Source organism: Podarcis liolepis (genome assembly GCF_965112155.1).
Source record: "Podarcis liolepis genome assembly, chromosome: 6".
Lineage (NCBI taxonomy): Eukaryota > Metazoa > Chordata > Lepidosauria > Squamata > Lacertidae > Podarcis > Podarcis liolepis.
The window spans coordinates 933,748-946,166 of record NC_139559.1 but is presented as its reverse complement, the minus strand read 5'-3'; the positions used below and the strand labels follow the sequence as shown (position 1 = coordinate 946,166).

Here is a 12,419-nt window from a genome sequence, read left to right as displayed (position 1 = left end):
TCTAAACGGGGGCCTGCTTCCTGCTCTGCTTCTGCTGCTCACTTGGGGCCCCCTATATTGAAACCCAGAGGTGGGGGGGGTCAGCTCAGAGCAACTCTCCCTATGGATGCCGCAAGAGGGGGCTGGCCACTGGGCCGGGGGGGGGGGGGCACACCTCATTTTACACGTGGGAGCCCGGATGTGGGTTGCTGGCTTGGGGAGGAAGTTTTGTAGGCAGCCAGGAGAGTGGCCTTGGCCAAGATATAGCAACTAACAAATTTAATAAATAGTAATAATAATAATAATAAATAGCAGGGGCTTGCTAAGGGTTCTTGAGACTGCCTAAGAAAAGCCCTGCTGGATCTCCTACTCTTCCGCCCCCAGTTAGATTACTGTACTTTTCCATGTATAAGACCAGGGGTTTTTTCTTTTAAAATTATGCTAAAAAGTGGGAGTCGTCTTATACATGGAGCCATCTCACCCCCATTTTCTTAAATTTGACTCCCCCAAAATAGGGGGTGTCTTATAAACAGAAAAATATGGCAGTTCCTTTGAAGAGGCTGCCATTCGCTGCCTCTTGCAGCTTTGAATTCCAGGATGGGCTGGGAGAAGACGTCATCGCAATGTGGGCTTGGGAGGAACCCCCCAGGATCATCCTCTAGCCCAGCAGTTCTCCACCTGTGGGTCCCCAGATGTTGTTGGACTACAACTCCCATCATCCCTGACCACTGGTCCTGCTACCCCTCCCCACCTTCTCACTATATAGAAGGATCTGGCAACTTCTGTTTCAGTGTATCTGAAGAAGTGTGCATGCACACGAAAGCTCATACCAAGAACTAACTTAGTTGGTCTTTGAGGTGCTACTGGAAGGAATTTTTTTATTTTCACTGGTCCTGCTAGCTAGGGATGATGGGAGTTGTAGTCCCAAAACATCTGGAGGGCCGAGTTTGGGGATGCCTCCTCTAGCCCTAACCCCCTGTAATGAATCCCTGGCCGGTGGCTACAACAACCGCTGTCTAAAAGCCTCCAGTGAAGGTCTGTCCTGTTGTTGGTCCTGAATGTCGCTCCAGTTGCTTTTCTGAAGCAAACTGGCCTTTCTCTCTCGCCTTCTTTGAGCCTTCAGCTGAGACCTCCTCTGCCTGCCTGGGGTCTTTGGGGCCAAAGAACTGTGGATGTTTGCCTGAGATTTACGGTGGAGTGGAGTGACGCAGTTTAAAATCTGCAAGCAGCCATTGAGAAGTGAACCTTGATCTGTCTTCCATACAAACGGACTGACTCTCTTGCAGAAGTGGCCCCCCACGGTGTGCAGCTGCCCCAGGAAAAGATCTCTGTATGACTCCACCCCTCCCATCTCTGGTTGCCTGATTTACAAGCCACTCATTTGGGCCAGAGGGGAGAGGGTTCTGTGGCCCCCTCCAGGTTGCTGGACTCCAGTTCCCCTCATTGCCAGGAGCCAGCCTGGCCCAGAGGTCAGGGCTCAGGAAAATGGGGTTGTAGAGTTTGAAAGGGACCCCAAGGGCCATCTAGCCCAACCCATGCAATGTGGGGTGGTGGGGGTGGGATTCGTGGTCCACCGACACATGGAGGCCCCCGCCATCTGCTCCCATCAACCTCCCCCCTCCCCACCCCTCTGGGTCAGGTCCCCACTGCAGACGATGCTCAGCTCCAGTCCTTTGCTCTTTATTGATGTGTTGAGTGCTATAAACAGAGCATCACAGGCTTGGGGGGTCGGTGGGCACCCCCAAAGCGGAGCCAAAACGAGTCTCTAAGCTGTGTTGGAGCAGCAGGCCGGAACAGGACTGGAGGGGTGGGGGCAGCTCAAAAGGCGAGGCGAGGCCTGGCGGCTGGAGCAGAGGCAAGAGGGGGCCGGCTTGGCGGCTGGCAGCGGCCCCCAGCTTTGCAGGAATGTATTGAGTTGCTTTACTGCACACCCTCCATCATCTTCAGGAACTCTGCGGGGGGAGACGGAAGACGGGTCAGTCCCGAGGCAAGAGGGGCCAAGGAGCACGGACTCCACACACCACAGTCCTGAGCGGCAGGATCTCAAGGGGGCAGCATCCTCACCCAGATCGGGGCTGGCTGTGACTCTAAACCCCCCCCCCCCCCCATGAAAGATTCTGGCCAGGTTGCCAAGAGCCCAGAATCAACAGCTGCCAAAGCCCAGGAAGGAAGAGGGAAGCGCATTTCCATCGAAGCTGGGAATTGATTTACCGTACTTGTTTAGATAGATAGATGATTTATTACGGTCAGGGACCAGCTTATAAAACACACTTGAGGGTACAATCCCAGAAGGAAAGCAAACATTTAAAGCAATGTACAACAATAAATTTATAAATGTGACAGGTGTATAGACACTTAAAACTACCGCAGAGAGATGACCCAGAGTCACCCATGGAACCGAGTTTGGGGATTTTCTTAACGAACTACCGGTAGTTTGAGTTGGGGGGGGAGTCTGCGCCTACAGATCTGTACACAGAATCTGGCGACCATTCGGGTCATCTTACGATCTTTGCCTAACAGAAAAAGGTCCAATCTTTGCTTTTCCGGGAGGTCAGCAAGGCTCACCAGCAGGGATTTCCTTGTTTGTATATAAGATTCATATTCTGCTTGAGCGAGGAGGCTGTGTGTGCCTTGAAGGCCCTGCCCAGTGGGGCAGGGAGCCTGTGGGGCTGGTGGAAGGGTCACAGAGCTGGCCGGACACCCCCACCCTCTCCAGCTCCAAAGAAAGGCTGGCTGACCCACTCACCGTCAAAGTCGATCCGGCCATCGTTGTTTTTGTCGCCGTCCTTCATGAGCTCCTCGATCTCTTCGTCAGTGACAGACTCTCCGGATATCCGGAAGATCTCGATCAGCTCCTCTGCGTCCAGGAAGCCATCGCCATTCCTGTTTTGGGGAGGGGGGAGGAGAAGTGTTGAAGGAGGCAGCCCTGACCTCCTGATCTAAACCCATCACTGCAGTCTGATCAGAGCCAGGTGTGGGCCTCCCAGTTTAAGAAGGCTATCGAGGGGCTGGAACGGGGGCAGGTGACCTGCTGGGTCCCTTCCAACTCTATGGGAACAGCTGTGGGGATGTGGTTTCTGTGAGCAAGCGTTCTCTTCTCCTAAGGGGGGTTATGGCTTCTCTGCTCTCCAATTCTTAAAGTTGGGAAGACCAGAGAAGTACTTTGAAAGGCAAGAAACAGTCCCTAGGTGTTTCTTGCCAGGGACGGAAGAAGAAGAATGGAGGATGAAATTAACGGACTATGCAGAACTAGATAAACTAACAGGAAGGATTCGAAATCGGCGGGACCAGAAATTCACAGAAGACTGGTGTAAATTTGCAGACCATTTGAAAAGTAATTGTGATGATCAGACTATGTTTGTAGGTTTGCAAGAAGTTTTGTGAGGTGAATTATTGGAACTATTGCACAAATGGATAAAGGGGAGGATGGTTAATTAAGATCATTGAAGGCAATATGAATTTAAAAAATGCATAAGAGGTGGTCAAAACGGTGGATCATCAGAGGTGCTGATGGAAGTCCAAAAAAAGACTATAAGTGGTGAAGTTTTGTGGTATGTATTATAACTTATATGTTAAAATTAATAAAAGTTATTTTTTAAAAAAGAAAGAAACTCCCTAGCAGAGCACCTCCTGCAGATCTCAAAATGCAGCCAGCTTGGTGTGGGAAGAGGTGTTCCTTCAGCCTTGACGCCCTAAAACGGGCCCAGAAGACAAGAAGCAATGGGTGCAATTGTTCTCAGATATTCTCCCTGCCAGGAAGTCTCCTGCCGAGAGCATCGCAAGAGCTGGCCCTGAAGTAGCAGAGCAAAGATCGCTGGAGCCAAGCTGTCTCTCCAGGAGTGGCCAAGGGTGGCACAGTGGTGCAGAGGCCACCTGCCAAAGGCGATTCAAGGAGCACCCCCAAGCTACGCTCCTGCTCCTTTGAGGGCAGTGCCACCCTGTCTAGAACAAGATGCCCCACCAGTGCCCAGATTGGAGAGCCAGTCACCCACTGAGTCTCTGTCTTGTCCATTGGTTTGTTGGCTGCACAACTGGCATGTTGGGGTGGAACCGGGCAGGTGCCCCCTGCCCCACTCCTCTGGATGGAACCAACGTGTGTGTTTTGGATGGCTGGCCTGTGGCAGACTGGTGGTGAGGGAAGGCTCCCCACTGGCGTGCCAGGACGAGACTGCATGTGGCCTTCTGATTCCACACAAGCACCCCAGGGTTGGTGACCCCCAACTCTTCCTTCCCCTCCAAGCCTGGCACCAGCTGGGCAGGGACCAAGCAGTGAAGGGAGATGGTGTCTGGCCAGCCAGGATCGCTGGGTCCCCTGACGTTCCGGGGGGCCCCTTCTGCGCCTTTCACACTTAGCTCAGCCAAGTCCTCTGCCTTTGCAGGGGCAGGAGGAGCCCCTATCCTTTGTGCCCGGCATTCAACTAGTCAGGCTCCTCCTTCCTCAAAAGCTGCCAGTGTTTGCCGGGAGGTGAAAAAGGAGACCGGACAGAATTAGCCTCCAGGTAACAGGAGAAGAGGCAGCTATAAAAGGATGTCACATAGAGGAGGGAGAAAGGTTGTTTTCTGCTGCTCCAGAGAAGCGGACACGGAGCAATGGATCCAAACTACAAGAAAGAAGATTCCACCTAAACATGAGGAAGAACTTCCTGACAGTAAGAGCTGTTTGACAGTGGAATTTGCTGCCAAGGAGTGTGGTGGAGTCTCCTCCTTTGGAGGTCTTTAAGCAGAGGCTTGACAACCATATGTCAGGAGTGCTCTGATGGTGTTTCCTGCTTGGCAGGGGGTTGGACTCGATGGCCCTTGTGGTCTCTTCCAACTCTAGGATTCTATGACAACTGCAACTCACTCTCTGTTTGGGCTCTGGGTGCGAAAGCCAGCTTTGGGAGGAGCTGCAGGTGGGGAAATCTCAGCTCTGTGGTGCCCCAGCTTGGATGGTTGGAGGAGGTAATATTCTCCTTTATCTAAATGCAGGCGAGGACAACAAAGGGTGGCCCACCCCTTCCTGGTTTGCAATCCTGACCCAGGGAACTCTCCTAGTCTAATCCACATCAACAGACCCAGAGTCCCACAGACAGAACTTCTATACTGACTGCATCTGTAGTCCACCTTTCTCCTCCAAGGAGCTCCAGGTGGCCTACGTTGTTCTGCTCTTCGTCCCACAACAACCCTGTGAGGTAGGTCAGGCTGAGAGGCAGCGACGGGCTCAAGGTCACACCCAGGGAGCTTTACAGCGGAGCCGGGGAGGATTTGAACCCTGGTCCCACAGGTCCTCATCCGACACTAACCACTATACCACACCACATTTGTTTTGACAATAAGGGTCATTTGATGGTGGAGTGGACTCTCCTTCGCTGGAGGCTTTTGTGCAGAGGTCGGGTGTTCACCTGCCAGGGATGCCTTAGCTGCGATTCCTGCACTGCAGGGGGTTAGACTAGAGGACCTTTGGGGGTCCCGTCCAGTTCTGTAGTTCTGTGACTCAATGCCAGTCCAGCTTCCATAAGGAGCTTTGAATGGGAGTCTTGGCAGAGCATAAGTATCTCTGTGTGTGGCCTGAACATTGCTCCAGCTGTTCAGGCCCTTCTCCAGGCAGGAGGGGCTTCTGCCGCCCCCCCCATCTCGGCCTCACCTGTCAAAGATGCGGAAGCACTCGGCCAGCTCCTCCTCGCTTTTTCCCTTGGCATCCTCTTTCATCTGGCGCACCATCATGACCAAGAATTCCTCGAAGTCGATGGTTCCGCTGCCTGCAGGGAGGGTCCCCGGGAGAAGGGTGAGGGCTGCCCCCTCCGGCCCCCCCTCTCAGCCTCCCCTCACCCCCCCCCCGATGCAGCCCCTCCTCACCATCCTCATCCACCTCCTCTATGATGGCGTCCAGCTCCTCTTTGGTGGGCGTCTGCCCCAGCATCCTCATGACGGTGCCCAACTCCTTGGTGCTGATGTCGCCGCCACCGTCCGCGTCAAACATGTCAAAGGCGGCTTTGAACTCTGCAGGGGGGGAGAGAGAGCGGGGGGGGTTAGGGGGGGAGACTGGCAGGAACCAGAGCATGGTTTGGGCCAACATCCAAGTCAGCTCGGAGGTTTCCCAGATCCTGCAAGCTCCGAGTGGCAGGGGGTTGGGCTGGATGACCACTAGGGGTCCCTTCTGACTACAATTCTAACTGTTTTCATTCTTTCTAAAGGAGGAGGGAATGGGCTTGCCAACGGGCTAAAAAGGATCATAGAAAAACCATCTGCCCACAACGCAGACCCCTCTGCTTTTTAGCCGAAAGGTGGCATTCTATGGGAAATCTCATGGAGCTTCTGCAGGTGGGATCAGCTCCTTTGGTGGGGGAGGACCCCAAAACAACAAACACCCCCCCCCCATGCATGCATGGACACAATCCCTGCTCTGCTCAGGCAGAGAATGGAAAGGAGAAGAGCAGCCCCTCCCCAAGTGATAATGCTTCAAACCTCACACAACCCACAGGCAGAGCCAGCAGGGAGTCCTTGGCCAGGGGAGGTCTGGGGGGTGGGGCAAACTGCTAAGCACAAGGTCAGAACTGCAGGGGGCAGCAGCAACCGCCTCTCCGCCCTGGACCTCCCCGATTCCAGGCGTTCCCCTTCTGTGTGTGCAGCTGGAGATTCAGGAGCAACCCAAATGGGAGGAAGGCGCTTGCTTGGTTGCAATTTTGGAGGGGCTTGGCAATATTTTGGGTGCTAGAAGAGAGGGTGCCTCCCCCCCTCCCCCACCCAACATAGGATCTGTTAATCCTCTGAGCCTCCACAGCCACTTGTGGAATGGCTGGGCAGGGTTATTAATTCTTACTAGTCTTACATATATATCCAACCTTTTTTTCCCCCCTCCAAAGAGCTCAAGAGGGTATAAATGGCTTTGCCTCCCACTTTTATCCCTGTGAGGCAGGTCAATCCGGGAGGCAGTGGCCCAAGGCCACACCCAGGGAGCTTCATGGCTGCGTAGGGAGCTGTACCAGGTCTCTTCCAGGTCCTCGTCCAACGCGCTAACCACTATACCACACTATCTCTCAGGGTGCCAGCAAATAAAGTACTAGTTTATGACGTTTTGTGGTTACCCCGCCTTCCTCCCTCCCTGGTTGGCCCACATCCAACACAGCCACTTTGCCCCTCGGCCGAGTCAGGGTGCCCGTGCCGCCCAGGATGCCCCTCAACTCACCCGCGATCATTTCCTCAGTGAGGAAGGACCGGGCTTCCGCCTGCTGGTCCGTCTGCAAGGCAAGGGGAGGAAGTCACCAAGGGAGCAGAGTCCGGCCCAGCCAGGGCCATGCCCAGGGATGCCCTCCCCACTCCTGGCTACCTGCAGTCCACTCTGCCATTGCCGCTGCTGCCAACTCCTCCTCAGGTGTTTGCTTCTCTCCCGATACTTTCTTTCCCCAGCCCACAAATAAGCCCCTTCTCTGGGCATCACCAGGAAGGTGACTGCCAGCCACTGGTGCGCCAACCCAACCTTGGCCTTGGCTTGCTCCGCCTGGCATTCTGCAGGTGGCACAGCAGAAGGGGATTCAGGGCACCCAACCCTCTGCGGCCGGGGTTGCTAGTGCCAGGCGCTCGCAGCAGGGGACAGGAGGAGCGCTGGGGTTCCCGTTGTGGCTCCTGCATTGCAGTGGGGTTGGAGTAGATGACCCTGGGGGGTCCCTTCCGATTCCGTAAGAGCATCCCTTGCTCTCGAGAGGCTGGGCGGCACATCTCCACAAAGGCAGTTGCTCCTTGAGCAGCCCCATGGAAGGCCGCTTGCAGTGCCAAGGTCCCAGTGCCCCCTGGCAGAGGCAGCCAGCTTTGGCCCCAAGTTGTGCAGCAGCCTCAGGTCCTGAGAGAGGGACCTCCCGGTGGCTGGCCAGAGGAGAGGATGGTGCTCCTTGACCGCCGGATGCTATTCTTAGCAGCGCCCGCCGGCTGCCTCCTTCTAGGGTGCTCAGCAGGCCGCCAGCCAGCTGCTCCAGCACCTGTCGGCTGGCGGATTGGGTTACTCCTTCGAGGCGGGTCTTGCAGCTCAGCGGCCGGCGGGCAGGCAGGGTTCCCGGCCGGTTCTCATGACCGGCGGCTTGGCTTTCTCCATGGCCATCCGGCTCCATCCTTCGTGTCCTTGGCCAGACTTTGCGAGGGGTGCAGTGCCCCCCAGGGCAGCCCACCACCCGCCCAGATCCAAGCAGATTCCGTATTTGCCCCCAACTCTCTTGCAGCAAAAACCGCCCCCCAACACCCCGAGCCACAGTTGACCTCTCCGCCCTCCCTCTCCATGGGGGCAGTAAAAAAGAAGACCACATCTCTGCCCCCAGCCTTTTGCCTTGCCCCCGCCCTGCCCCCCCCCCAGTCTCCCTTGCAGCCTCAGCCAAAGGGCCACTCCTGCCCTTCGGCCCCACACAGGGCAGCTCCGCCGGGAGCCGTGCTTGTGTCCTGGCCACGTCTCCCGCCACGGTCTGTGCTGGTCCTGGGCCCCGGCGCCGGCCTGTCCCATCGGACGCGCGAACAACCAGTCCATCTCACCACCTGCGCACGATCCGCGGCCCGGTCCGGCATCCCGGGAGGAGATGTGTCTCCCACCGTCCTGGGCGCCGCCGTCAAAAATGGGCACACGTGCCCATGTCTTACCATGCTTACCATGTTGGCAGGAAAGACCCCACAGCAACCCACAGAGAGAAAGAGACCCGGCGCGTCCGCTCCACTCCACTCCCCGGCGGACGACGGAAGACAGCTTGTCCGCGGCTCCTGGCAGGGCCATTTGTACTCTGCCCGCTGGGCGGGGCCCTGCCCAGGCCCTCGGCATTGGACGCTGCCGGGAGGCGGGTCTCTGGAGAGCCAATCGCCTCCCTCCCTGCCTGCTCATTGGCCAGCAGGGCATTTTAGCCAAATTTAGCCAAGCCACTCCTGGCTGCGTCCGTCCTCAGCAGCAGGGGAGGCAAGAGGAGGAGGTGGAGGAGGCGGGGAGGGTCTGGGTGCCCTGGGGGGAGAAACCCAACACCTCCCCGAGAGAAGGATAAGGAGCTGGAGGCAGGCTGCCCACAGACTGTACATGCCCGTCCGCTGAGCGCACCTGCCCCAGGCCAGCAGGGGGTTAAAAATAGCAGGGACAAAGCCGTGGGTGTCGTCCTCCTTCTCCAGACACAAGCATCCCATATATTGAGGGCTGGGAAGTCTTGAAACACAGCCTGTTCTCTTGAGTATCCTCCTGGCCCATCCGAGGGGAGGAATGGCCTGTTCTGGGAGTGGGGCTCCCCTCCCACCCCTCCCAGGTCTGCCGAGGCTGAGGGCTGGGGGCACCCTTCTTCTTTTGCTAAGCTGCTGGGCACCCAAGCAGTGGAGGCCCCCCTGCTGTTTATAAAGGGATCCAGTTTCCGCCACGGCTCTGAGGGAAGTCGTGTGTGAAATAGGACAGGGCGAAGGCCGGAGAGCAAGGAATCTGCTGGACCCTTTCTCTCTCCTTCCGAAACTTCCCAGCCTCAGTCCATGGAAAGTCACAAGACACATCAGAACATCAGAGGAGCCAGAGGCCCACCGAGTCCAGCATCCAGTTACGGGTGGCTATTATGGGAAACCAGCAAGCAGGATCCAAGCCCAAGAGCCCTCTCCCCTCCTGTGGCTTCCAGCAATAGGGATCCTCTCTTAAAGCCATCCAGCTTGGTGGTCCCCACTGCCTCCTGCAGGAGGGAGTTCCACAGTTTAATTTCCGTCCTGCATGAAGAAGCCCTTCCTTTCACCTGCCCAACATTCAGCTTCATGGGAGAGAAGGAGAAAAGCTTTCCTCCGCCCCATTTCTCCAGGCTGTGCATCATGTTATAAACTTCTCTGACGTTGCCAGAGACCCATGTTGTGGAACGGTCCTCTCCTGACGGAAGGGAGCAGCTGGCTGCCCCGTCCGCTTCCCCTATTAATAGACATTCCTAAGGAAAGCTGCTGAGGAGGCCAGCAGAGCAGCTTCCTAAATAAGGCAGAGAAGTGGCGGGGGGGGGTCTAGTCTCCCCCCTCCAATACACCTTGAACCCTCACCAGATTGCCAGATTGAAGGCACAACAAAGGAACCTGGCAGAGTTGCAGGGTTCTGGCACCAGAGGGGATTCGCTTGTTGGCTTCTTGGAAAGGCGTTTAAAAAGTTTTCAGGACTGTCAGGCCTTGTGTTCTGGAAATTCCACCTCCCTCCCGCCCCTGCCCCCCCAGCTCCTGCCATGTGCCCCAGAACAGGCCCTCACATTGCAGGGGGCTCAAGTGTCAAAGCACTGGCAGCTTCCCCATGTGGCTCCTCCGGAAAGTTTGCTTAAGAAAATTCACAGGAGGAAAGTTTACCATCCTCTCCTCCGCCTCGAAGGCACCTGGGACGACCGAAAGCCTCTCTGGAAGGGCATAGAATAGTAGAGTCGGAAGGGGCTCCAAGGATCATCCAGCCTGACCCTCTGCAATGCAGGGGTCACTGCTAAAGAATGCCTGGTGGATGGCCATCCCACCTCTGCTTAAAAGCCTCAAGTGAAGGCTTGGTTCCTGAATCTCAGGGGGTTGGGCTAGATGACCCTCGGGACCCTTCTAGCTCTACAGTTCTATGATTCTAGGCTGGAGGGCCCACCACCACCTTCTGAGAAATCTGAGGGCTCCCTTGGACAAAAAACAAGGACACCAGCCAGGAATACCAGAGCAAAACAGCAGCCAGTAGGCTTGGTCTTTATGGAAGACTGTTGCGACAGGACTCCCACCTGCCACCAGGTGAAACAAGATGGAAGCCCAGAACAAAAGAGACCTCAAACTTTTATTAGCTGCTCATCCCCATGTTACACCCCCCCCCCCGACTACATCACTCATACATCACGGTTACATCGTGAAAGGGGAAGTCTGGTGGCAGGAATCTGAGCATCCTGGACCCCGCCCCATGGTTCCCCTTGCCCTCCACCAAACACCCATCAAGTGAAACAATAGAGACATTTACATTTCCTTGCCGACAAAGGTCTGTATAGTTAAAGCTATGGTTTTCCCAGTAGTGATGTATGGAAGTGAGAGCTGGACCATAAAGAAGGCTGATCACCGAAGAATGGATGCTTTTGAATTCTGGTGCTGGAGGAGACTCTTGAGAGTCCCATGGACTGCAAGAAGATCAAACCTACTCAATCTGAAGGAAATCAGCCCTGAGTGCTCACTGGAAGGACAGGTCCTGAAGCTGAGGCTCCAAGACTTTGGCCCCCTCATGAGAAGAGAAGACTCCCTGGAAAAGACCCTGATGTTGGGAAAGATGGAGGGCACAAGGAGAAGGGGACGACAGAGGGCAAGATGGTGGGACAGTGTTCTCGAAGCTACCAGCATGAGTTTGACCAAACTGCAGGAGGCAGTGGAAGACAGGAGGGCCTGGCATGCTCTGGTCCAGGGGGTCACAAAGAGGTGGAAGACAAAACAACAACATTTCTCAGCCAAGTCAATCCCCCCTTTTGTCTTCATCTGGGTTTGTTCTTTCGGGAATGGCTACCTGTCTGGCACTCAGGTATCAGGATGCCAGGAATTATCCCTCAGGCACAGGGGCTGCTGAGTAGCTGAGCTCACATGTCTAGATGAATTTCTGAAGTTTTCCCAGTGAGCCAGTACATAGATACATTGATCAGTGAATTCTTCCATTTGGTATTGTGCAGCAGAGGCCCTTTGAATAGATAGGAAGAAACTGTGATGAAGTGTTTTGTGGGGACAAATCACAAAAGTGATGGTGCTGGTTTTGGTAGTGGGCTGCATGTGCATCTGCTGGAGGAGCAAACCTCCCCCCAACCTAGACATAAATTCCTGCAACATGAGGGAGTCTGTTCCACTATCAAATAACTCTTGGGTCCTCCCGGACACAGTGGCATTGGGGGCTGGGAGGAGGCGAACTCTTCTTCCTTAGCTTAACTGATATTAGGATGCAGGCCAAGCATGTTTCTGAGTGCAGGATGCCTACAGGAGAGGAAGAGAGGTCAATCCATAGCGTGGGCTCTTGGGACGGATTCTGCCAGGGACCCACCCATCCTGCTGCCCGACAGTCTTCCTTCTTTGGCCAAGGCATCGAGGCTGAGCCACACTGGCTGGCGGTCACTCTGGAGATGGCTGGGCTCCTAGAGCCACAGGGTTGAAAGGGACCCCCAAGAGTCATCTAGTCTGAACCCAAGAACTTTTGCAGGGAAAGGCAGTACTCCACGGCTGAGTTCCAGCCCCTTTGGGCACTTGTCATTCAAGACAGACAGCTCAGCAGTTCCCAAACTTGGTTCCAAAAACTCATCCCCAATGCCCCCTACCCTATAAAAACATGATTCAGAATAGGGGTTTGCACAACCCACCAGGCAATAACACAAGGGAATTCAGAACGAGAACAATTAATTGTACTTTTATTCAAAATCTAGTTACATTGGACAACAATTAGAAATGGATGGAAATTTAAGAAGAGAAGATGTGGCATGAGGAGGAAGAGATGGAGATATGTTTGCAACAGGAGT

General features: G+C 55.1%; 1 protein-coding gene across 2 annotated transcripts; it reads right to left on the bottom strand.

Moving 5' to 3' along the window:
* Positions 1 to 1,643: 1,643 nt before the first annotated feature.
* TNNC2 (troponin C2, fast skeletal type) lies at positions 1,644 to 9,004 on the bottom strand. 2 transcript variants are annotated; one of them, XM_083508662.1, is made up of 6 exons: positions 8,587 to 9,004; positions 7,145 to 7,196; positions 5,815 to 5,958; positions 5,603 to 5,717; positions 2,726 to 2,862; positions 1,644 to 1,931 (listed from the first exon to the last, which is right to left on the bottom strand). In XM_083508662.1, the coding sequence occupies exons 1-6, from the start codon at positions 8,587 to 8,589 to the stop codon at positions 1,900 to 1,902; spliced, it is 483 nt and encodes a 160-aa protein (XP_083364788.1). In that variant the 5' UTR covers positions 8,590 to 9,004; the 3' UTR covers positions 1,644 to 1,899. The 2 variants fall into 2 exon arrangements, with proteins under 2 accessions (XP_083364788.1, XP_083364789.1); XM_083508663.1 differs by having other exon boundaries at positions 8,578 to 8,709.
* Positions 9,005 to 12,419: the final 3,415 nt, after the last annotated feature.